A 27040-nucleotide genomic window follows, 5' to 3' on the forward strand; every position below is an offset into this window, starting at 1 on the left:
TGAAGTTCTCTCTTTTATAACGTAGGATGGCAAGTAAGTCTTTGGTCAGCACTATGAGCTTTCGTTCTCTCGTGATGTAAAGGTATGTTCAGTGTGTACATGTTTTTTAAAAAAGTTACTAAATCACCATTGTCTCGTTTCTGTGCAGGTACTTTCAATGCCAAATACTGCCCCCACGTGTCGGGTTGCCGTGTCGTCGTCACCAAGCCTGACGGTAGTAACGTCTTTGAGCTGAGTGACCTTAGTCAAGGAATCCAGGTGACCCTGCCGGAGGGAGACAATCGCCAACTCTGGATCGTAAGTCTGAGACCTGGAGGGTGTTTCACAAAGATCCTAAGTCAAACTTAACTTTAAGTTGGACCTTAAAAATTATGGAGAGCCATTTGTAGCCATAAAATAAAATATATTCAGAAGTGAAAATTCAAGTATTTTAGATTTTTATAGATTCCACATCAAGAACATGAAATCTCCTTGATAATAGAAAATTTAAATGAGTTTGTTCAACATTTTATGCCTTTTAAAATAACTTTTACAAAATATTTTCATAGATGCTAACGGCTTTCCAACTTAGATATAAGTTCAACTTAGGATCTTTTGGAAACACCCTCCTGATGTAACAAATAGTAGTCAAGTAGCTTAAGCACTTGACTTGAAATGCAAAGGTCGTGGGTTCGATCCTGGTCATGGCTCTCATGTCCTTAGGCAAGGCATTGATCTACATTTGCCACTCGGAACCCAGGAGAGAAAAGGAAGGGGACCTGGTAGGGTGACAAAAGCTTTTGTGTTAGTAATTACCATATGCCCTCACGGTGACCATATGATAGGAATACTTCCCAGGGAGTGGAGATGGTGCATATTGTCATATTTGTTTTCAATGCGCGGAGTTTTCAATATTTTAATATATGACTAATTAATTAATGATAATTGAGGTGTAAATATACAAAACCTCACAGGGCTGATATTGAGGCTGATAACGGGGTGTTGTGGCGTGCGCCTTTAATGTAGCTAACAATAAAAGTTTCAAACTGATTCAGCCGAGGACGCAGGTTCAAAACTAAGTCACGTCTTTCGGATGGTGATGTTAAAGGCCGTTCCCCAGACGTAAATATTCATATCTGATTGATACACGTCTGTAAAAACCCAACTACACACACACACAAACAAGGAGGGGTTTGGGGGGGGGGGGATCTGCACCTCCCTGTTTGATACACTACCAACATAACCCCACCTTTTGGGGTTAATCTTCATTCATTCCTTCATCTCTGCATCCATGTTTCAAATCTCTTTCTCTTCCACCCCTCCCTCAGGATGACATCATGGTTATCCCCGTTGAGATGTACACACCCGATGTGGTCAACGCTAACCCTCAGGACAGGGCAGGAGAGTTCATCCAGTACTGCAGTGCCAATGACTTCTACTTCAGGTAAGCCTCATACTCCCCAGGGAGTGGAGTTTGTGCACACATTGTGTGCGGGCAAGCACTGAATCCAATCACCGGGGTAATAGTATATTTGTAAAGCGCTTAGAGACATTTGAATTAAGCGCTATATACAAATTAAATATTATTATTATTATTATTATGATAATACATACCAGGAGGGTGTTTCACAAAGACTAAGATCGACTTTAAGTTGGACGCAACTATGGCAGGCCGTTCATGCCACTTGTTGCTCTCACCATTGGTCTCTCAATTATGATCTGAACTATCAAAAAATGTAGATTTGTGACCATGATTGGTACGTCCCTTGAGAAACCGATGCCAGTGAATGATGAGAGAAAATAGTGGTATGAACAGCCTGCCATAGTTAAGTCCAACTTAAAGTCGATCTTAGTCTTTGTGAAACACTCACCAGGCTTTGAGGAAGTAATCTTTGCATTTTCTGCATCTTATATCATACAGATAAGTGAGTGTGCTTAGGGGCTTTGGTGTACACAGCTAGTTGTTTTTTCAGCGCACTTGCTTATGATGCAGTAAAGTCCAACTTCTAGAAGAATGAATTTTGTCATTTTGTAAACTAACTACTTCTTGGAGTAGGAGTAATTATTCTTAGCCGGTCGGCTACTAAATTCTCTTATTCACATCGGATTAATAAAGGGGCCAACTGGTCCCCAACGGCAATGGATTAAATGAAAATTATTCCTATGGTCACATAATGGCATAACACAATGTCATTCAAAAACCTCCTCCCTTACAGTCCCGACTCCTCTGGCTTCTGCCGCGAGGCCGTCTTCTCTCTCTCGTCCGCTTTCAACTACGGAGCTTCGGAATGTGACTGCGACAGTCAGGGTTCCCTCAGCTTCAACTGCGACGAGCTCGGCGGTCAGTGTAACTGCCGACAGAACATCGTCGGGCGTCGCTGCAACAAGTGTGCCGTCGGATACTATGATTTCCCATACTGCAGAGGTAAGAATTTATTCATTTTTATAAGATGATGATGTGGATCCTAATCAAATGATTGGTTGAAAGCATACACGTGTAATTTGGATGACTGGTCATTAGTAAAATTATGTTATAAAACATCATTTTATATTTGTATAATAATGCACACTTCACTTTTTGAATGGTGATAAAATAGACAAATCTAGTTGATGTATGTCAGTGTCTCAATATCTCTAATGCACCTACTTTGTATACGCAAATCGAAAACCATGCTTAAAACACATGCTCATGAATATTCATGACCCAAGAGGATTTTTCTAAATTTGTTGAAATAAAATCATTGTGAAGAAAAAAAATAGGCTTATGCAGGACGTCTTCCTAGAGTTTAACAAAAAGTAGGCCATGTTTGAAGTACCTTTCTTTCTTGTAATGAGAATGGTGATGATGCTCTCTGTAGCAGCCATTTTTTATTTTGTTCAAAGTGTTCGGTCGGGGCAATTAGCTTACATTATCCATTACAACAACTGAGAATCAAATGAATACAATTCAAAATCAAAACGACTTGTTACCTTTGATTCATAGTTTATTCGTGGTTCATTACTATATCTCGATCCTCTCTTTGAATTTACATATTCCAAATCCTATAATTTGCATATTCATAACACATATTCATCACAAATGTTTCTCCTTTCATTCCTAGCCTGTACCTGTGAATCCGGTGTTTGCAACGAGGTTTCAGGAGAGTGCATCTGTCCCGAGAACGTGGCTGGGACCAACTGCGATACCTGCGCCCCTCAGACTTATGGCTACCACCCCATCGTTGGATGTGTGGTACGTTCTCACTTGTTTTACATACTCTTATTAAATAATGATAAATAGTGATAATGAGAATGATAATGATGTTTTTAATAGTAAGTTCTTGTATAGTGCTCATGTCTGTTTCGGCAAATTAGCGACATCATCACCAATTTTCGTATACCCAATGATTCTATCAAGTTTATGTCCCTTTTAGAACTTGAATTAAACTAAATAATGAGGAAAATGTCAATATTTAAAATATGTTTGTCTTCATTCTTGGTAATACCTTGATTACTCTACTTCTAGTTCATACTACACCCATCCTAGACGGCCAAGTCTTTTCCTTTCAAGGCACTGTAATTGTTTTGTTTGGTCTTTAGTTCGTCTGGTCTCGATCTCGTTGGTTTGAATGAGGTAATAATAATAATAATATCCCGCTTTTTTATAGTGCTTAATACATCTACCATGTCTCTAAGCGCTTTACAGATATACTATTACCCCGGTCATTGTATTCAAAACTTAGAGGTAGAAAATATGGGACACTAAATGACCAAATACTAGTACATACATGTATGCCTTGGACTTGCCCATGCATGCACTGATCAGTGAAAGAGTATGATCACCAATGTTTATAAACGTTCATTTTGTTTGTTTTCAGGATTGCGAGTGTGACATCCGCGGTGTGGACAACAATGACCTCAACTGTGACTTCTTCACTGGCGAGTGCAAGTAAGTCATGACCTTCGACCTCTGACCTTTATTCAAAACCAATTCCAACTGGACCAAAATCTTGTCCTTTAGGGGTAACATATTTTGCTGTTGTTGTTCAATCTTTTGTCTGTCTAGTGCTGATGTTGTGGGTGTAAAGGAATGAATGTTCTACTTTCGGCTAGACATTAAAGATAAACTTTAGTACTGGTAATGCGATTGCATTGTGAAAGATAAGGTGTAGAAAGGATCAGAAACAGTTGATCATGTACATTGTAGCATGTAAGTATTGGTGTGCACTGCAAGATTCTGGAGTCATCAAAATCATCATAAATTTGACAGAGTCTTGGTAAAGTAACAAGCACTGTACACAAATTCTTATCGGTGACATCATAGGAATGTTATGTTTGGTCACATGATGCTATGTTGACCTATCACTGAACAGGATATCATTAATCAGAAATATAGTTAGTATTCCCAATACAAATACTGTTATTTTCTTCTCTTTCTATCATAGTTGCAAGCCTAACATTGGAGGCCGGCAGTGTGAACGTTGTGAGCGTGGCAACTACGGATACCCGTATTGTGAGCCCTGTAATTGCGATGTGAACGGAACAACAGAAGAAATCTGCGACCAGACCACTGCCCAGTGTCTTTGCAAGGTAACTGTTTGTATTTTAGTTTTGAAAGTTTTTAGTGCTTTCACATATGGCTTTACCGTACTTGTATCTTTCATGTGATTCACTCAATGCACCTCTGGACTTTGTTAATTAAAAGTTTGTTGAATCATCGTGTTTAGTATTGTGAATGCTTCATACGTGGATATATGAATATGATACTGAAGAGTCGCAGCATTTATATTCTGCCACATTTCTGTTTAAAGCCCCCTGCACTAGTTATAGCTACTTGCGCCCTCTATATAGCAAACAATGTCTAATCGTTGACCATTGGTCCCCCATGATCCCCTTTTTCTTATGTTAATTGAGAGCTTATTTGATGAGATAACCACCTGTCAGTGACCACGGCGGGAGGTCTTATCCCTCCTGGCCAAACTAGTGCAGTGGGGCTTTAAGGAACAATACTCTCTTGCTTGGCATATATGAAAATTATTGCATATTTTAATTTACCGTAGTTGCGTCATGGGAGGTCCTGCTTGTTTACAGGTCAAATTTCTGGAAATGGGGCATCGGTTTAGTTCCCTCCTATAGACATTTGATGTCGGAGGGAACTATTTGTAGTTCAGTGATTTGACCTCTGAGTGTGCAAGCATCCAGGGCCTCGTCTTATAAGAGTTACGATTGATCCAAATGAAACTCATCAATCGTAAGTTCTCCAATCAATGGCAAGTTTGCAGTCTCCTATCTCTTATGTACATAGTTGCGATTGATAAGACGGGGCCCAGTTGTCACAACTCTGTCTCTCTATATATGCTATGGGTTAACCGTTAACAACTCTTTATGATGTGCTCTCACAGGACAATGTCTACGGAGATCAGTGCAACCAGTGCGAGCCGGGTACATTCTACCTCGCTGACTCCAACCCTGAGGGCTGTATCTCATGTTTCTGCTTCGGCGTGAGCACAGACTGCCGCTCCTACACACGCAGACGAGCAAGGGTGAGTTGGATGAAAAATTAATTGTGCAAATTGTAATAATAATGACCAATCATAGCAAAGGAATTATTGATTAAAAATGATGATTAAATGAGGACAGCGGAATAATTTTGATGAAGATGATGATGGCGAAGACGACAATGATGATGATGATGATCCCCCTCCCCCATTGACACCCCTGTTCTTCGTGACGATGGGCTGGTACCACAAACATTAATGCCAGTGTCTTCTCCACTCTGATACCGATGAATAACTAACAAAATTTAACAATGGCCCCTTTCATCTTCTGATAACCTTATACATGTAGATTGATATGGTCGATGGCTGGACGACAGTTAACTTTGACCCCAGCGCAGTCCGGTATGGTTCCAACTTTGCGAATATCTATGTCAGTGGAACAGGGAACACCCCGCAAAACGCGATCTATTGGAACGCCGCAGAGAAATTTATCGGCAATAAGGTAAGACACCTAGAAAGTTTCGAGCATGGTAGTTGCCATGGTAATCTATGGATAACGTATAAAGAAGGTTAGAGGTTTGAATTTTAAAACTTTTATTTTATCATACTTTCTTCAAAATGTGAGCCACACATATCACTTTTATAAAGAGATATTCAACTTAATTTGTACTCTCGATGACAGGAAGGAAATCTGCGTGTAGACTGACTAATGCGCCTGTAGCAAATAGGGCACACACGGAACCAAATTACGACTTGCGTTCTGTGTGTTTGCCTATATTCCTTACTTTTTGAAATGTCAATTTCCAATCATAAATATATTGATAATTAGACAGGCAATCAAATTCTTGACTGACCTAAAGGTTTATAATTATGATTGCAGCATGAGCTAAATCCATGATTTTGTTTAGAATCTGAGACAAAGATACCCAATCCCTTTAAACGTGATTTAAAACCCAATGTTGGGTGTCACTGAATCAGTAGAATACAGACCACTGTATTTGTAAGGTGATTAATAACCTGTAACTCTGAATTGTTTAACGTCCCTCTGCAGCTGACATCGTATGGAGGCAAGCTGGAGTACACAGTGAGAAACAACCCTCTGCCTGCAGAGATGGGTGGTGCAGGCCCCGCCCAACCCATGAGACGACCAGACATCCTCATCTCTGTAAGTCCTATACCATAAATGTGATAATTTTCTACTAATGAACCAATATCAGTTTATTAATTTATGTAAGATGCTAAACTACATGTATATGAATTTATTTATCATTTTGAATACATGCGTAATACTTTTTTTAAGTATGTAAACTTTCATTGTTCAATTCTTTGTTGCTGTAGTAAATGTTTTGTTTTATTTATTTATTTATTTATTTCTATGCTATTCAATTCAGTTTAGTTCAATTCATGAAAATTTAATTTTAATTTTGAATTCAATGCCATTGAATTTTATTACAGTTTCAGTTTCAGTTTCAGTATTAATTCTAATATCAAATCCATTTCAAATCAATTTCAGTTTTAATTTAATTTTTAACTTGAACTTCAGTTCAATTTAAGTTTCAACTTGAACTTCAATACAATTTCTATTTCCAATTTCATTCAATCCCAATTTCAATTCAAATTCTATTGATCTTTGACCTTTCAGGGTAACAACATTAGCATCATGTATCTTCACATTGATCAACCAGACCCTGGCCAGGACTTGTCCGTTTCTGTCGAGCTGAAAGAGGTAACAATTTTCTTGAAGAATTCTAACAACAACTTTCATTATATCGTTAAACCATAAACTTCGCAACTTGACACTTTGACGAATTGGCAATGGGAGCATTTTACATTGCAAGAAACTTTCACGAACTGCAAAATTCATTGTTGTGTCAGTTGTGAGGGGCCAAGGCGAAAACTTCCGGTAATTTTTAAGAATATTGATGAATTTGGTATCAGTCTGTAAAAAAAATAGTGTTCTACAAGAAAATTATGATTATTTTGTTTTGTCCGTTTGTTTTTTTATTTCCTTTTTTTTTTCTTTTTTTCTATACGGTATGCATACATTACATGTATAACCCAGGAAAAAACAAATTACTGGTAAATGTAGGGCATAAAAAAGAGCATTTTAAATGGCATCTTTGACAAATTTTCAGGATACAATGAACTGATGTCATATGGTAAGAAAAAAAACTGATTTGTAAAATACGAAATTCCATTTGAAATCTTGGTATGAGTAAAGCCTGGGTCACAAAATGCCATTACGAATTGCTACGAACGATTTCAGACAATGGAAATTCGGGAAGACAATGAAAAAACAGAGATTCGTACAAAATTATTGTTCGTATGAACCTTTGTGACCGTAGCATTAGCCATATATGTATGAGGAATCTATGAACCAAAATACATGTAGACTGTGCTACACAACTAAACTTGTGCAACAATACATTATTGATTATGTAATCAATGTGTTATCTCTTGTTGTCTTTGTAGAACAACTTCCAGTACAGCATCAGTGCGGCCGAGGTATCGAGGAGTGACTTCATGACGGTCCTAGCTAACATCGACTCACTGCAGATCAGAGCTCAGTACTTTGATAGGATCCTCACTGCAGAGTAAGTCAATTCACAATACTGTAAACGCTTTTTTTCCCCATGATAAATTTGTTCGCGTTGAGCGGCCTGAAAACATATTCGCTGGTTCTTAAATTTGCGTTGCACCCAATTCAGCCCGTTCAAAACACGCATAGATATATCTGTTAAGCGCTTAGAGACGTCCGAGATGCATTAAGCGCTATATAAAAGCTGAATATTATTATTATTAGAAGTCATGCTTTTATTTCTGTGAGTTCTAAAATACGCGCTGACAAGGTTCCCAGGACGCTTCAAAGGAACCCCATCTTGTGTCAGATAATGTCTCTGCATGGCTCTCCAAACTTTATTTGCCATTTTACCTGTAATATGTTACAGTCAAACCTGTCTACAGCGACCGCTTAAGAGAAACACAAAAAGTGGTCTTTGTAGACAGGTCCCTTTAGTCCATGTGTCAATGGGAAACTATTTTCAAGGGAAACAAAAAATGTAGTCTTTGTAGACAGGTGGTCACAAGCAGGTTTGATTGTATATGAAGTACAAAGTGCTTCTGTCCTTCTTATTTATTTATATATTTAATTTGTTTTATCTGTGCTTTTTGCATCAGTAAGCATAAAAACTTGTTAGAAAACATATCATGATAATGTTTGTGATCAATGTGATGTATGATTACCATGGCAACGTATCATCTTTTTTTCAGTTTACTTGGCGTGTCCATGGATGTGACGAGGAGGGACGGTGATGGCGCCGTGGCCCAGGAGGTCGAGAGGTGTCGCTGCCCTCCCCAGTACCAAGGATTGTCGTGTGAGGTGAGATATGACCTTCTGCCTCCGATCTTAGCGTTGTTTAAAGCCCTACTGCACTACTTGTAACTACTTGCACCCTCTATATAACAAACAATGCCTAATCGGTGACCATTGATCCCCCATGGTCCCCTTTTTCTCATGTTAATTGAGAGCTGATTTGATGAGATAACCACCTGTCAGTGACAATGCAGGGAGCAGGGAGGTATAATCCATTCTGGCCAAACTAGTGCAGAGGGGCTTTAAAATTATTTTATGTGAATATGAAGAAGAAATTGTTAAAAATTAGCCTGAAAAACAAGTTATAGAATAGTTACAGAATACTTATTTCACATCAAGTGTCACATAAGCCCTTCTGCATCTTAATGTATGAAATATGATTGGATTGTCATACGAAGTGAGATGTGACTTTCTGCCTCTGGGCATTGCAAAAAAATAGGTGTTTGTAATATGAATAGAAACATTTGAGCAATTAAGTGTAAAACAAAAGTATGAAATGGCTTTAACACTGTTTTAATTTGAATGTACGTATAAACAGGTAGCATAATATAAGACCTTCTTCATTCTAACATTGCCAACATAATGTTTTTGAAATATGAAGGGATTGTCAGACTTTCTTAGATTTTTAATTGTCAACAATATGTGTATGAAATGTCTATGGATTGTCATTTTAGGCAAAATAAAGGGATGAGAGGCAGGCATGAAACAGATCTTATTTTCTGTAAACTGTTATACTGTTATGATAATAATAATAATGACATTTGGTTCTTGTACAGCGCATATCACATCATCTCTATGCGCTTCAAAAATGCTTCGTAAATTATTACCCTAGCTTTAACTCTGGCAACCGTTTTCAGCGCTCAGTCAAACCTGCCAACCAGTACGATTTAGTTGTATTTAGTACGATTCTTAGAAGCAAATACGACAGTACGATTTTCCTTAATAAAATACGATTTTCAAAAAACAAAAAAAACAAAACAAAAAAAACTTTTTTTTTTTCTTTTTTTTTTTAATTTTTTTTATTTTTCTTTTTTTTAAATTTTTTTTAATTTTTTTTTTTTTAAATAAATATTTTGTGTATGCGTCCGCCATTTTCAATGGCAAAATGTCCATTCTGTCCTGTAAAGTATCCTACAAGCATCTCACATCAGCAATTTGGGGATGTTTATTGGTTCATTGAACACACCAGTCGTGACGAAATAATGCATATTCAACCAATGATCAATACAAAAAATCTTCCTATAGGTAGAAACTGTAAGAGGCATTGATCCGCGTAACAATCCGTGTTTATTTTCAAGAATACAACTTTTGTCAGTAAAATACAACTTTTGACACTAAAGAATACAGTTTTTGAACTCCAGAGGTTGGCAGGTCTGCTCAGTGCATTTCAAGGAATAATCCTACCAGGTAACCATTTATGAACTGTCTCTTACTTTGTATCTCTAGCTGTGTGCGGAGGGTCATTACCGGCTGCCCGGCAGTGGTCCTTACCTTGGACAGTGCGTGCCATGTAACTGCAACGGTCATGCTAGTCGATGCGACTCCAAGACTGGACAATGTCTGGTAAGTAATACTCTGAATTTTCATTTACATGCCGAATGAGTTAATTTAATGCCCTTCTCCTTTACATGCTATGAAAGTATTAACCCCTTGAGTTATTTAAAGAGAATAGACATGGTCACAGAAATTTCAAGAGTTTTGTGGTGATGATGATGGTTGGTGGTGGTGGTGATAATGATGATCATGATGATGATGATGGTGATGGTGATGATGGTGGTGGTGGTGGTGGTGGTGGTGATATGATTGAAGTGGCCCTGAAACGGATTCCTTAAAACTCTTTGCAATGATGTGGATTGTCATCATCGTTATCCATAGGCAGTTTGCAATGATGAAGGTGATGATGAAATCATTAAATATTGAAGCAGCCCTAAAAATGATTTCTTGAATGCCGAAGTGATCATATTAATTATTGTCATTACACCTCGTGCCCTCTCGGTATCTCCAATCCCCCTCATTGAGTTAATATGCCCTTCTTCAGTAGTTCTCATCTGACCTTATATTCACAGAATGTACTGATTTCACCCATTTTCCACCCTTTAGGAATGCGACCACAACACCGTGGGCGATCAGTGTGAAAGTTGCAAGGAAGGTTACTATGGCGATGCGCCCTCCGGTGACCCTGATGCCTGCAAGATCTGCTCGTGTCCACAGCCGATAGAAAACCAAAAGTGAGTTTCAAGTTTATTTCAAGTTTATTTATTTCCACTTTATCAAAGATAACATAGTTGAACATAAGGAACATGGTAATAATTATAACTAAACATACAATATGGAAACATAATGTACATGATAATAGTTATGTGAGTTGAGCTACTTTCGGAGCAGCAATCCAACATGGACGCAAACGATGCAGAATTTTTACACACAAAAAAGAAGAAAAAAAAGAGTATTTAAAATAGACAAAATCGGTTTACCTGTCCAAATATATGAAACAAACTTATATCGTCCTCTTGGATTTCAAAGGTAATGGGTACGGTCCAACTGTACGTGCATGAAATTTATGAGTCATGTTCATGAAAGTTGAGCTACTTTCAGGGCAACAATCCGACGTGCACGTGAACGATGCAGAATTTTTACAAGAAAGAAAAAAAAAGAGTATTTAAATAGAGAAAACAGTTTTACCCCTCCAAATATATGAACCAAACTTATATCATCCACTTAAATTTCAAAGCTAATGGATACGGTCCAACTGTAAGTGCATGATATTTATGCGTGGTCATGGTTCATGAAAGTTCTGTACTGCAAAGTACAACAAATTAAATTTTTGCAACTTTTGAATGTTACGTGCTGCAAATAAAGCTGTTCTTAACAATTCTTTTTAAAGTTCTTGTTGTATGAATTGATAGAGATTTACCATAAAATGAAACACTGTCGATTACCTTTTATTGTCAAATGAAAAGTTGCGTGCTGAGAAAGTCATCTGACCATATTTCTCACTTTAACACATACTAATTAAGCTGACAACTGTGGTTTTGCTAATAATGATTGCTAAGTTTCTGTTAAAATGTCATTAAATGTACAGCACATTACTACTTGGATAGTTCTCATTGATTTATGTTTTGTTTGAATTTTTCTTTCTCTTTTATCAGCTTTGCCGTGACCTGTACCTTCTCGCCTCAGGGCGACCAATTCTGTATCTGTCAACCGGGACATACCGGCCAATACTGTGACCAGTAAGATGCTTTTGTTGTATTCCATTTCATTTGGTGACTTTATGGAGCAATATCTGCTCATAATATTCGTACCCATGCCATAAATGATTTCACTTGCAATCCTTTCTGTAATTATCAGTAAGAAACATGTAGTTTATTTCATTTAGCAACTCCATTGAGCAAGCAGTTGCTCATAATTTTTCATGCCGTAAATGATTTTACTTGCGATTCCTTTCCGTAATTAATGTGGGGGGGGGGGGGGGGGGAGGGGTATTGTTTTGGTTTCATCCTGTGGAAGGCTACTGAAGATTATTCAAAGAGAAGTAGAGAAAATTAGGAGAGAGTGGGGTATTCTTTTGTGAGTGGAGTCCAGAAAAGGAGCAGTAAATTAGGTTATGAATTCGGAGTGAGAGAGAAAGAAAGATGGAAGGCCCGACGTTTCATGAGTCAACCATTTTATTGTTTGTCAGGGGATGATTTTTTTAAGTGTAAGTCTTAACCTTGGGTCCCCTGTAACCTTTTTCAACTCATCCCCCCTCCTCCTCCTCCTCCTCCTCCTGTCTCCAGGTGCGTTCAAGGTTACTATGGTAACCCTCTCCAGGGTCAGGCCTGTAGGAGATGCGACTGCAGCGGGAACACCGATCCCACCACCGGCCTGGCCGAGTGTGATCAGTCCAGCGGTAATTGCACCAACTGCGTGGTCCAAACCAAGGGGAGGAGTTGCGAGGATTGCAACGACTGGTACTACGGTGACGCCCGCGTCCAGAGCTGCCAAGGTAGGCGCAGAAGTCTTTTCAGGGGGAAAATGCACATGGGGGCTCGTGACGAAGTAGCCCCCAAAATGCCAAAAAGAGTCCCCAAAAGTCATAAAAGAGCCCCCAAAACTTTGCAAAGAGTTCAATGCAAAACAAATTAAAAGAGTGTTATTTCCATGCAAGCAAGCTTGAAAAGTAACCCCAGAAATTTGTATGCCTCCGTTACGAAGTAGCCGGAGGCATTATGTTTTTGGGTTGTCCGTCCGTACGTATGTCCCGTTCTCGTGATCGCGTTATCTGAAGAACCGATTGATGGATTCCTGCCAAACTTTGGTCATGTATGTATCTTGCAGAGCCAATGAACTGATTAGATTTTGGGGTTACGAGGTCAAAGGTCACAGGGCTCATAATGTATGCTAAAACAGCTTGTGATCGCGTTATCTCAAGAACCGATTGATGGATTCCTGCCAAACTTAGGTCATGTATGTTACTTGCAGAGCCAATGAACTGATAAGATTTTGGGGTCACGAGGTCAAAGGTCACAGTGCACATTATGTATGCAAAAATAGCTTGTGATCGTATTATCATTAGAACAGATTGATGGATTCCTGCCAAACTTAGATCATGTATGTATCTTGCAGAGCCAATGAACTGATTAGATTTTGGGGTTACGAGGTCAAAGGTCACAGGGCTCATAATGTATGCTAAAACAGCTTGTGATCGCGTTATCTCAAGAACCGATTAATGGATTCCTGCCAAACTTTGGTCATGTATGTATCTTGCAGAGCCGATGAACTGATAAGATTTTGGGGTCACGAGGTCAAAGGTCAAAGGTCACAGGGCTCATTATGTATGCAAAAACAGCTTGTGATCGCATTATCTGAAGAACCGATTGATGGATTCCTGCCAAAATTTGGTCATGTGTGTATCTTGCAGAGCCGATGAACTGATTAGATTTTGGGGTCACGAGGTCACAGGTCAAAGGTCACAGGGCTCATAATGTATGCAAAAACAGCTCGTGATCGCGTTATCTGAAGATCCGATTGATGGATTCCTGCCAAACTTTGGTCATGTATGTATCTTGCAGAGCCAATGAACTGATTAGATTTTGGGGTTACGAGGTCAAAGGTCACAGGGCTCATTATGTATGCAAAAACAGCTTGTGATCGCATTATCTCAAGAACCGATTGATGGATTCCTGCCAAACTTAGGTCATGTGTGTATCTTGCAGAGCCGATGAACTGATTAGATTTTGGGGTCACGAGGTCACAGGTCAAAGGGCTCATAATGTATGCTAAAACAGCTTGTGATCGCGTTATCTCAAGAACCGATTAATGGATTCCTGCCAAACTTTGGTCATGTATGTATCTTGCAGAGCCGATGAACTGATTAGATTTTGGGGTCACGAGGTCAAAGGTCAAAGGTCACAGGGCTCATTATGTATGCAAAAACAGCTTGTGATCGCATTATCTGAAGAACCGATTGATGGATTCCTGCCAAAATTTGGTCATGTGTGTATCTTGCAGAGCCGATGAACTGATTAGATTTTGGGGTCATGAGGTCACAGGTCAAAGGTCACAGGGCTCATAATGTATGCAAAAACAGCTCGTGATCGCGTTATCTGAAGAACCGATTGATAGATTCCTGCCAAACTTTGGTCATGTATGTATCTTGCAGAGCCAATGAACTGATTAGATTTTGGGGTTACGAGGTCAAAGGTCACAGGGCTCATAATGTATGCTAAAACAGCTTGTGATCGCGTTATCTCAAGAACCGATTGATGGATTCCTGCCAAACTTAGGTCATGTATGTTACTTGCAGAGCCAATGAACTGATAAGATTTTGGGGTCACGAGGTCAAAGGTCACAGTGCACATTATGTATGCAAAAATAACTTGTGATCGTATTATCATTAGAACAGATTGATGGATTCCTGCCAAACTTAGATCATTTATGTATCTTGCAGAGCCAATGAACTGAGTAGATTCTTGGTTCATAAGATCAAAGGTCATGGGCTCATTATTTATGCAAAAATAGCTTGTGAACGCATTCTCATTAGAACTGACAGATGGATTACTATTTAAATCAGGACATCTTGCAGAACCAATGAACTGAGTAGATTTTAGGGTCATGAGGTCAAAGATCAAAGGGTCATATATGTATATGAGAAATTGCTTGTAATCACGATATTCTGAGAACCTGTTAATGTATTACAATTGAACTTGAATTTGAAAAATTTCTTCCGTTTCAGTTTGTAAAATTGCTCTATGACGGAGGCATCATTTTCGACTGCGCGCAGTCGAATTCCATCTAGTTTAACATATTTTTTTCCCCAAGTCTTTTGGAAATTGTCAAAAAGAAGAAAATCATGAATCCAATTTCAACCAATCAAATGGCTAGATTTCTAAAGAGAGGTATATAATAGTTGCTATTCATGTAGTCGATTGACTTTGAAAAAGAGATAATGCCTCATATACTTTGAAGGAATACTGTTGACATAGCTTTGACCTACATGTATGTCAACGAAAGGCCTGATGATGGCAGCACTTATTTGATTTTTTTTTCTTTTGGCCCTCTTCAGCTTGTTCCTGTGATCGGTGTGGTAGTGATTCGTGCGACAACTTCAACGGAGTCTGCAACTGCAGACCCAACGTTGTGGGATACGACTGTGAACGTTGTCAGGTAATTCAGTCACATTTCATAAGTTATACAACTCATTAAAGCATACTAATCAAAAATTATGTACAGCTAGAATGCATAGAATCAACCTCAAAGAACTCAATCCTGGGCCCTGTTATATAAACTTGTTATCAATAACAAGTTACAATAACAGTTATAAGCTACCAAAATCGTGGCATTTGATTGGCTGAGAGCAAATTTGTCCTAGAAATTCAGCATTTGTTATCAATAACAAGTTTCATGAAGCAGGGCCCTGCATTCTGCCTGCCTTGCGACTGTGCGATGGATAGTTACTGTCAATTTACTGTAATGAAAAATCATGCAAAAAGTAGCAGATGATTACAAATTTTACACAGGTAACGTGGTCAAGTGGTATAAGTCGCCGGACTGTCGATCACAAGGTCCGCGTTTCGAGACCCGCCGGGGCGCTAATGTCCTTTGGCAAGACATTGATCTGCATTTGCCACACTCAACCTAGGTGATGTAAATGGGTACCTGGCAGGAATTAATTCTTTGAAATGGTAGAGCGCGGCAATGGCAGCACAGCTAAAGCCGGGGTAATAATCTCCAAGTTTGGAAGCGCTTAGTGATTCTAATAAGCACTATATAAAAACTGAGTCTTATTATTATTTTTATTATTATACTAGGTTGGCTACTGGAACTTTGATAGTTGTAGTGGCTGCCTGCCTTGCGACTGTTCCCTCGGTGCTGTGGATAGCCAATGTGACATGGAGACCGGACAATGTACGTGCATGCCTGGTGTGGGTGGGGACAAGTGTGATGCCTGTCTCCATGGATACTGGAACTATGGACCCAATGGTTGCTATGGTAAGTTGTTCTTGTATCCCATTTCATTTTTTTTCTTCACCATTACAGTCAAACCTGCTTTAGTGACCTCCTGTCTACAGAGACCACATTTGTTGTTTCCCTTGAAAATGGTTTCTCATTGAATCATGTACTAAAGGAACCTGTCTACAAAGGCCACTTTTTGTGTTACCCTTGGGTGGTCGCTATAGACAGGTTTGACTGTACCATATTTTCTCTCTCTCTTTCTCACTTGCTTTTTCCATTCTGTCTCTGTTTCTCCTTCCCATTCTCCCTTCTCTTTCAATCCCTCCCTTCTCTTTCAATCCTTCCCCATCTATTCCTCCCTCCCTCTCTACCTGCTCCTTGTCCACTCCCTCTATCCCCTTTCTTTCCCTTAAAAACAAAATCACAATGCTAGTTATTACCCCCTGTTTACGGTCACATGCAAACTTAAAGGCATCTTTAACGATGTTTCCAGTGTTACAAATCTGAGATGCATAGCCCTACATGTTATCAGTGTCTATGATATGGTGTAATATTGAAGCCCTGAAAAAATTGTGCTCCAAAATTATCATGAAGTGCTTCAAAAAAGTAACATTTAAGTGAACGGTTTTACCATACTCATTTTCCCCAATAGACTGTAGTGTTATAAAAACCGTTGGGGAAAATTATTTTTGAAATTTGTAATTTCAATCATAAATATCTTGATAATCAGGCAGGGTTTCGCCTTGTTTAAAGGTTTATAATTATGATTGCAGCATGAGCTAAATCCAGGATTTTATTCCAGAATCTGAGACAAAGTTACCGGATCCTTTTAAGGGAAAAAAAAAGATTCTCTTATGCTCTCTCCTTTATGCTGTACAATGCTAGTTTAATAACTAATCTTGACATCTCTTTGTGCCTTCTTCCTTTTCAGAGTGCAACTGCGACCCCAAGCTCCGTTGTGACCCTTACACCGGTGAATGCCTCTGCCCTCCTGGTGCCATGGGAGAGAACTGCGACCAGTGCGAAGACCGTTATATCCTCACTGAGCAGGGATGCCAACGTAAGTTTGGACTTTAATTTATTCAATTTAATTTGATTTAAAGCCCCAACGCACTACTTATAGCTACTTGCGCCCTTTATATAGCAAACAATGCCTAATCGGTGACCATTGGTCCCCCATGTTCCTCTTTTTCTTATGTTAATTGAGAGCTGATTTGATGAGATAACCACCTGTCAGTGACCATGCAGGGAGGTCTAATACCTCCTGGCCAAACTAGTGCAGTGGGGCTTTAACTTGATTTACAGCTTGATATTTTATTTACAGTATTCACCAATAACGTGATACAAAGTATTTCAATATAGACAATATGTACCTGAACTGTGAGAATGTTAAACACGTTAATGGTGACAAAAACAAGGAAAATTAAGAAATGGAACAATCCCTTGTCATGTCGTGTATATTATTTTGATTTAATTTGATTTTGATCAATTTTGAACATTTGGTGGTTCATTATTATAGCTAACAGCTTTATACACATGTGCCTTGATATCATAGATTAATGTACAGTTTTAAGTAGAATAACAATAAAAATCAGATGATACATGTACATGGTCATATGAAGCCAAGTTTAATGTGCATGTACAATTGGTATTGCAAAAGCATGTAATAATAATAAAATAATAATGTGGATTTATATAGCGCTTAATACGAGATACCATCCGGAGGAACATCACAGGTCATCGGATTCATTCATGCACAATGTGCACTATCTCCACTCCCTGGGAAGTGTTCCTACCATATGGTACTTTGAATTAGCCTAATATGGTACATTTTCACTGAAAGTGTAAATTAACAAACAATTTCAAATCGGAAAAGAATTACCTAGGAACTGTCATCGACAGAGATTTACAAATACAAGTCAGAATTGATGACTTCTACAATGATTTTTGTTTCCATGACGACAGCTTGCGATGAGTGCGTCCACCTCCTGTTGGACATCGTAGAAGAGATGGCCGACGATCTCGACGAGGCTGATCGCAACCTGACGGACATCACCGTGGGCGTGGTCGCCTTCCAGCGTCTCAACAATCTCAATCGATCCATCCATGATCTTATCGTAAGCTATTCCTCTTGTAGTTCTTCTCCAAACAAACATTGAAAGTAGTCTGCCATTTAAAAAAAAAAAAATTTCCCTCAATTTAAATGTTTATTAAAGAAAATGATTTAATAAAAATGTAGATGATGGAGTGGGTTGTGAAAATGAGTGTTTGAAAGTGTTATAAAGTGGAATTTATGAAAAGTCTAAATACTTAAATTTTCACTTTTGAATATATGTTTTTTTAAGGCTATAAATGGCTCTCCATAATGTTGAAGTCCAACTTAGTGTTAAGTTTGACTTAGGATCTTCTTGAAACACCCCCCAGGTCCCTGTTTCATAAAACTTAATATCAATAACAAGTTACAAGCTACTGTTATAAGCTACTGAAATCATGGCATCTGATTGGCTGAGAGCAAATTTTTTCATAGGAATTTAGCAGTTGTTATAGATAACAAGTTTTATGAAACGGGCCCCAGATATTTGTTGTGATAACTGAGATTTCTATTTGTATTGTTATCATTCTACAACAGCCAGAGGTGGAGGACTTGGATTCCAACAATGCCCTCGTCCGAGGATCGCTTGGTAACCTCACCTACCAGATTGATGATCTGAAGTATCAAGCAGGACAGGTGGAAGAAAGGGTAACTACATGTAACGGATCTCTCTACTATAAACAGTATTTCATTCCATTCTGTCCCTGTCTGTCTGTCTGTCTGTCTGTCTATGTGTGCATAGTGTTTTTCTATAAATAGTTTATTTGTCTCTTTCCCTTTCGATCTCTTTCTCACTTGTAAAGTAATCTATCAGATTGACGATCTCAATAAACCTGTTCACGATTAGCACATGTCCCAAATGACCCCGAATATCCACAGATCTTCAAAACATGAAGAGGTCCCACTTTGTACATTTTGAAATAATCACTCCTACAGATATGGAGGTGCTGAATAAATAGCCTTTGCTTCCCCTTTTCAAAGATACTTCCACCTATTTATCGTGGAGTGCACTGCTTGTGCATAAATGCATAATGATTACATAACTTCTATGAACATGTATCCAGTATTTTGTCTCTGTTTATTTCACAATTTGGTCTGCAATGACCTTTATCTGCTCATGCTCAGACTGCAACTATGAACTGGCTTCTTATGAGGCTGGATAGGTCAAAGATGGGTCTAATAATTAGGCGATAAATTTACATCTACATGTACTAATTAGATCTTTCCCCCAAGTATTGACACATATCATGTACTCTTTGTATAATTCAACCCCACAGGCCATGGCAGCAGTTACTAATGGGAATGGTACAGCCAACGATGCAGACATTCTTAAGAAAAGGGCGCAACAGATCGAGGCCGACGCCAACGCAACCATCGACTTCATACATGGTAATTTACTTCCTTATAATAATAATAATAATACAGTGAAACCTGTATATAAAGACCACCCAAGGGAGACAAGAAAATTGGTCTTTTTATGCAGGTAGTCTTTATGTACAGGTTCCTTTAGTACATGTTTCAATGAGATACCAATTTCGAGGAAAACAAAAAATGTGGTCTTTCTATACAGGTGGTCTCTAAAGTAGGTTTGACTGTATATATGACTTTGTAACACGCACATATCATCCAAAACTATCAATCAAGGCACGACAACGATGAATATGCAAAATACATAAAATCATGACTCGACAGATAATCTACAGGTACTGAAAGTAAAATGTTAGATGAACAGATACGCTTTCGGTTGTGTTTTGAAATGTTCTGTCGAATCTAACTTCCAGATCTTACAATTTACCATTTTTAAACACATTTTATACATGATTGTAAGACTTCTGGTTAATTTAGATCAATCACAACTCATTACAAAATGGGCCCAGGGCTAAAAAGTAGTAATCTCCCTGTTCGTAAAAAATTCATTACATTCCTTTTATTCTGTAGACGTTGTTGAGGAGTTGCAAGCCATCGGTAATGGAACAATATCCAGCAATACAAACCTTGGTGTATTTCATTTGATGTCTTGGTCTTTAGTGACTTCATTGAGCAATATCTGCTCATAATATCTGTGCTGAAAATGATTTTGTGTGTGATCCTTTCTGTTATCAATCACAAAAATACATTTGGTGTATTTCATTTGGCATTCCTTTCATTCTGTAGACGTTGTGGAGGAGTTGCAAGCCATCGGTAATGGAACAATATCCAGCAACACAAACCTCGGCGAGCTGTTGGCCCGTGCCCAGATGATCCTGCAGGAACTGAAGGACCGAGATCTCAACCCCGGAAAGGAGGCCGCGGAAGAGGAGAAACGACTAGCTCAAGAACGTGAGTATTCAGAAATATTTAAAGGCCGTCTGTACTAGTTCGGCCAGAAGGGACTAGACCACCCGCCGAGGTCACTGACAGATCTCATCAACTCAGCTCTCAATTAACATAAGAAAAAGAGGATCATGGGGGACCAATGTTCACCGATTAAGCATTGTTTGCTATATAGAGGGCGCAAATAGCAATAAGTAGTGCAGTGGGGCGTTAAAGAGAAGGTTGAGTTCTGGGGAAAGGTGACAAATAATTTGTGAGCATTATCATTGTTGTTATGAATGTTTGAAAGCTAACATCAGAGAAAAAATGTTCCCTGAAAAGCATGGCTCTTCAAATGCCTCGATGTTCGACATATGTCAAGTAACAGCTTAAAAATGAGGCCTGATTTTTATGTCACATGATTGTGTAGTCCCATGTACATTCTTCTGTGTACAGTGCTTGTAACTTTTACCAAGACTGGGCTGAAATTTCTTATCATTTTGATGATTCCAGAACCTTGCTGTACACACCAATACGTATATGCTAGATGATCAACCTTTTCTGAGCAATTCCACAACGTTTCTTTCACAATGCAATCGCACGACCAGAACTGGTCTATACCTTTAAAAAGAAGGTTGCGTATTAGGGAGAGGTGAAAAATAATTTGTGAACGTTATGATTGTTATTATGCAAGTTTGGAAGAACATCATTGTAACCTTTAAAATGTCACATTCTCAAGTAACATAACTCAATTTTGTTATTACTTGATCTTCTTTCTTGCTAGTGCTTGACCGAGCTCGGGCACTTCAAAACGACTCCGCGGAGGTCGGTGATCGAGCAGACGAGGTCGGCGACGATGTCGATGTTTTCCTTGACAAGCTGAATGAACTCATGGCGCTATGTGAGAACTCAGACAATGTGACAGATCAAGTGAATGCCATCTTGGACAAACATCGTAATCCTGCCTTTGAGGTGAGGAAGTCAAATGTTTACCAGTCCAGGGACCCGTTTCACAAAGCCTTTTTTTTAATGATAAATGACAAAAGTCGGTGACTAATCTGCTTATAACCAATCGGAAGCAAGGATTTCAGTAGCTTATAACAAAAACTGTCAATTGTCACTGATGACAAGTTTTGCGAAACGCCCCCCAGGGGAGTGTTTCACAAAGACTAAGATCGACTTTAAGTTGGACTTAATTATAGCAGGCCGTTCATGCCACTGGTTGCCCTCACCATTGGTCTCTCAATTATGATCTTTAGATAATATCTTTTCCTTCAATAATGAACTATCAAAAAATGTAAATTCTGTAGATTTGAGACCATGATTTGAACATCCCTTGAGAGACCAATGCCAGTAAATGGTGGGAGCAAACAGTGGTATGAATGGCTTGCCATAGTTAAATCCAACAAGGGTGGCTCAACGTTTCAAACAGGTTGACTATCCTGACGACGGAAAGTCGACCTGTTCGAAACGTTGAGCCACCCCCGCCACCCATCAATCGGTGCTATAGTTTTCCTTAGAACTACAAGCTAAGAAAGATAACCAACAGTCTTTTTCAAGACTACACTAACAGTCCTTTTCAGGACTACACACCCTCAAGAAAGATTACTGAGAGTCCTTTTCAGGACTCCTCAATCCTCCCTCTCTCTCACATGGTGCAACCGCAAGCCCACTGTATATCTACATCGCCATGCAAGCCGATACTTACAAGCAGCATCTACTCCAACCTTTTAAACTAAGTTTATTTATCTATATTTGTTATTTGTGATTTATGATTGTTTATAGGATGTCCTTGCCGAGGTGAACGCTAAGAACGAGATGGCTCAAGAAGAGGTGACCAACGCTACCAACCTTCTGGACGATGCCTATGGATTCCTGGCTGATGCCCGCAGAGCTATTGATGTAAGTCACCCTCCACCTATCCCCCCCAAAAAAAAATATTAACATAATAATAATAATGATAATAATAATTTTAAAAATAGAAAATAAAATAAAATAAAAATGAATAAATAATAGATGATTAACAAACAAAAAATACAAGAAAAAATTAATACAAAATAATATTAATGATAATAATAATTAAAACGTAAAATATGAAATAGAATCATAGAAGGGGCATGAACTGATGTATGCAAAGCGTAAAGTCCCTTGTGATCAAGCTCACAGGCTCTTAGATGCACTCTGGTCCAATGCACTTGAGAAAATGAGTGTTTATTAGCAAAATTGATTTGTGGTGTGAAACTTGTCTAATAGAATGAAAGTGGATTAAGATGGATGGGTCATGTGTTGAGAAGGGAAGATGATGAATCTATGAAAAGAGCATGGGATCTGGAAGTGGATGGCATAAGAGGGAAAGGAAAATGGAAAAACATGGTGAAGAAAGAAAGCTGTAAAGTTTTTCTGAATGAGGAGGATGCTTAAGCAAGAAGAAGTGGAGGGAGGGAGTGTCAGGGCCAAGAGGGATTGTTTGGGAAACTACATGTAGTGCGTCTCTTTAATCTATGCAAAACATATGAATTGAATTGAATTTATTGATTCATCTGTCATTGTCATTTGGGCCATTGGTTTAGGAAGAACAAAGGTCATGTCACAAACAGAATCTCACGTAATGAAGGGCTTTACAATGACAAATATACATTATGTGATCAAAAGACAGAAGCAAATACAAAAGAGGTTTCAAGGAACATGACCGTGTATCTTTAGACATTCTCATGACTTTCCCATTCTCTTGTCGCTAGGCAACTGGAGTGAATGGTTCCAAACTTGAGGCTGCCATCGACCAACTAGAGCCCTTCATCGAGCGCTACGAGGAGGAGGGACGTAACCTACCAGAGCTGGTCGATAACGCCACAGACTACGCCAACGATCTCTGGAACACTGCTGAAGAGCTTGATAGGTCAGAAAATTTCTCCATTTTGAAATAATTAAATTTATTAAATTTATATTAACTGTAAAGATACAAAGGGAGGGTATTTTACCGACATCGCTACCACTACTGTTATTTATTTCAAATTATGCCATCTTTCTGTGAAGTCAAGATATTTTCAAAGTAAAGCAAGGCAAAAAAAAAACCCATCTTAATACTACTACAAGGGAGGCACGATGGAGGTCCCTGGTTCGAAACCAAATCAATGTGCTTGTGCCCTTTGATAACGCATTAATCCTCATTACCAAGTTCCTCAGAGAGGACTTAAAGCCATCGGTCCCCTGTTTGCTTACTTACAAGCATACATGTACACACCCTTTCTTAGCAGTCGGGTAAAACAAACAAACAAATCATAATTGTTACATGTATTGAATTAAATATTTTCAATTTCTGAATTTTTGAATTCTTTTAGGTGATCCCCAGGCTTTGGCTGGTGCTAAAACCATACTATTAATGCTACATCATTTTGTCAACCTTGTGATATTTCCTATGTATTGTTATCATCTTGCCTGGAAATGAAATAAATAAATATATAAATTTCTATCACTCTAATTTCCCCTCAGGATGTTTGACAGTACTCGTAACCTGTCTGAGAATGCGCTGAAGGCTGTCCGAGCTTACCAGGACATCGGTAACGCCATCGACGAGGCCGAGAGAGCGGCAAGGGCAGCCCTGAATGCATCCGGACTGGCACTTGATGCTGTAAGTTTACACCCCCCCCCCCTCCTCCTCTGTAGCTGTTGATCCTTTCTTTTTAAATCTATTCAGGACAGTTTCCACCTATTGCAGTGTGGCTGAATACTGTACATTTTGTAAAATAAGATTTCTATGTTTATCAAATAAGCAAAAGGAGCAAAGTTTCAGCATGCACTTTGTCCCTTTGTGTTGCATTCCCAATTGTATTGATGCCCCAAAATTAAAAGGTGTATAAGTAAATTCTGTAAATTGGCAACAAATTTTGGTTAGAAAATGTGGCACATTTAAATGTAAACACATTTAAAAAATTAAATATCAGTGTTGTCAGTATACACACTTTGCACATTCATGGAAGTTCCAGCCAGTGCTGTTTACAGGCATGCACAAACTAAATCTATTTATCAAATCAATTTAGAAGCATCCCATCCGATTATGCATTCATATATAGAGAGGAGCAGTGAAGTGAAACGATCTGGCACTATGCACCTTTGATCTTGACCTCTATACACCGATTCGGTTTGGGGGTTTTATGTACCTGCCCGCCGGTGGCGGCGCTATAACTGGGGGGCTTCTCCGATCCAGCTGACAGTACAGAGAGCTCGAGAGCGGTTACTAGCTAGCGGAGCAGCGACCCTGGCCGGCCTGGGCGAGGTTCGGTATAGGTATAGCATACCCGTTGCAATGTAAGCTAGCTAGCTGCAGTCAGACGCCCCCCAGTTATGGCGTCACCTTATGAGGGCGCACTTCCACCAGAAGTCGCCCGAATCGGTGTATAGAGTACCGAAGCTGTGACATCATAAATATCTATTTTTAGATTTTTTCAATTTTTTACTTAAATTTTTTTTTTTAATAATGTCCAAATATGGAAAACCAATTGAATATTGGCTCAGATCTCCTATAGGAACTCAGTGTTATTTTGCTCTGGTTCATAACAATATGAACGAGAGCAAAATAACACTGAGTTCCTATAGGAAATATATTTATTCAGATGGCCAATACTTAACATATTCAATTGATTTTCGACATCTGAACATTATTTTTGATGACGTCACACTTCACCACTCAATGCACCTTTTGTACATTTGTACCTTTTTATTTTGACCTCTAGGCGAACGACTTTGGCACCCAACCTCAAGATTCCAAACGTCGCAGTAAGAAGCTTCTACGGAAGGCAGTTGAAGCCGGAGAAGATATGGAAGGTAAAATTTCTTTATTTCTCGTTCTTAGAGCCCTACTGCACTACATCTATGCGCCCTCTATATAGCAAACAATGCCTAATCGGTGCCTGTTGGTCCCCCATGATCCCCTTTGTCTTCTGTTAATTGAGAGCTGATTTGATGAGATAACCACATGTCAGTGACCTTGCAGGGAGGTCTAATCCCCCCTGGCCAAACTAGTGCAGGCGGGCAAATCTGTCTTTACCATGCATGCCCATGTGACGCCACCAATTTGCAAATATGGTTATCTACATGTTTAAGCCCTTCCATATGCAATATTTCCATAGTATTCCCATCATTCTCCTGTACACCCAAAGTCCATATAACGTGATTTTCTTTTCCATAGCCTTGGTTGATGTCCATGGTTCTGCGCCATACAAAAAATATTTACATGTCTGCATACATAAATTGATTTTTTTTTTTTTTTTTTTTTTTTTTTTTTTTGTCCATCTGTTTCTACCGCTACCCTTATGGTGAGAGCTAATCAGCTACACGTAAATGCTTCTCTGTGCTATGATACTTTACTATATGAAACATACTTGTATTTGATAAAACACAGCTTTGTATTTCAGACTAGTTTTGGTGTGTACAGTATTTAGTCCTGCATACTCTAAAGTACCTATTGTATGTCATTCCCCTGGAATTTGCTTCTCTTAAAGCTTGTTTTCTACTGCGCTTGTTGGTTTGTTGTTTACTTTTGTTAAAAAGAAGACAACCTCAGCATTTGTTGAATTCCTGTGCATAAGTTTATTGTTGTTGTGTGTATACTCCTGTGTGTTTAATAATGGTATGCTTCTCTTGAATTTTGTGCCCCCTCCCCACCCTGTCCCTTGCAGCCTCCCTCCCTAAGGCCTCCCTCCTTAACCAGAGTTTGAGTAAGTAATATCCCCAAGCATCAAGTTCATACGTATATATTTTCCATCCTGTTTGTTTCTTGTGTAAACATCATGCACCTTAAAGATATACAGTCAAACCTGTCTTAATGGCCACCTCTCTATAAATGCTACCTGTCTATAATGATCACCTGTATTGATCCCTCTATTAAATAAGAATTGTTTGTTGTAGGACCTGTATAGAAAGGCCACCTGTCTACGACGACCAGGGCCCCGTCTTATAAAGAGTTGATATTAATCACAACTTATTTAAAAATGACACCTGGCTGGAATGCTCCCCAGGGAGTGGAGAATGTGCATGCATTGTGTGCGGGTAAGCCTGAATCCGATGACCGGGGTAATAATATATATATATATCTGTAAAGCGCTTTGAGAGGGCCTTCGGTCTTGAAAAGCGCTTTATAAGAACTAGCTATTATTATTATTATTTGCGATTTGCTATGTACAGCTTGATTGGAGGACTTACGATTGATTCAATCATAACTCTTTATAAGGCGGGGCCCAGGTATCCTATTTTCCTTGAGTGCCCTTTATAGACAGGTTTGACTGTATCTAACATCATTTATAACTTCCATATAAAAAGTGATTGCATGTTGTTTTTGTTATGTTTTATTTGGAATGGTTCAGTTTCTAATTCTATATAACCAAATGAATGTAT

The 27040-nt window shown here is 38.8% G+C and overlaps 1 protein-coding gene across 1 annotated transcript in view; it reads left to right on the forward strand.

Annotated features, from left to right (window-relative positions):
* LOC578626 (laminin subunit alpha) overlaps window positions 1-27040 on the forward strand; it is a 101306-nt gene that overhangs the window by 41907 nt on the left and 32359 nt on the right. Inside the window, exons 26-54 of the mRNA XM_030983592.1 lie at window positions 149-297; window positions 1308-1423; window positions 2196-2404; window positions 3081-3211; window positions 3837-3907; window positions 4404-4548; window positions 5361-5501; window positions 5806-5958; window positions 6508-6621; window positions 7099-7182; window positions 7929-8050; window positions 8727-8835; window positions 10276-10392; window positions 10930-11057; window positions 11979-12062; window positions 12609-12817; window positions 15377-15477; window positions 16122-16302; window positions 17198-17326; window positions 18232-18383; window positions 18896-19006; window positions 19636-19747; window positions 20513-20677; window positions 21435-21622; window positions 22436-22552; window positions 23389-23546; window positions 24140-24278; window positions 25381-25471; window positions 26326-26364. Coding sequence (XP_030839452.1) covers window positions 149-297; window positions 1308-1423; window positions 2196-2404; window positions 3081-3211; window positions 3837-3907; window positions 4404-4548; window positions 5361-5501; window positions 5806-5958; window positions 6508-6621; window positions 7099-7182; window positions 7929-8050; window positions 8727-8835; window positions 10276-10392; window positions 10930-11057; window positions 11979-12062; window positions 12609-12817; window positions 15377-15477; window positions 16122-16302; window positions 17198-17326; window positions 18232-18383; window positions 18896-19006; window positions 19636-19747; window positions 20513-20677; window positions 21435-21622; window positions 22436-22552; window positions 23389-23546; window positions 24140-24278; window positions 25381-25471; window positions 26326-26364 — 3765 coding nt within the window. The remainder of the gene's footprint in view (window positions 1-148; window positions 298-1307; window positions 1424-2195; window positions 2405-3080; window positions 3212-3836; window positions 3908-4403; window positions 4549-5360; window positions 5502-5805; window positions 5959-6507; window positions 6622-7098; window positions 7183-7928; window positions 8051-8726; window positions 8836-10275; window positions 10393-10929; window positions 11058-11978; window positions 12063-12608; window positions 12818-15376; window positions 15478-16121; window positions 16303-17197; window positions 17327-18231; window positions 18384-18895; window positions 19007-19635; window positions 19748-20512; window positions 20678-21434; window positions 21623-22435; window positions 22553-23388; window positions 23547-24139; window positions 24279-25380; window positions 25472-26325; window positions 26365-27040) is intronic.

The sequence above is a fragment of the Strongylocentrotus purpuratus genome, unplaced genomic scaffold, assembly GCF_000002235.5.
Source record: "Strongylocentrotus purpuratus isolate Spur 01 unplaced genomic scaffold, Spur_5.0 spur5_scaffold_13, whole genome shotgun sequence".
Taxonomy (NCBI): Eukaryota; Metazoa; Echinodermata; class Echinoidea; order Camarodonta; family Strongylocentrotidae; genus Strongylocentrotus; species Strongylocentrotus purpuratus.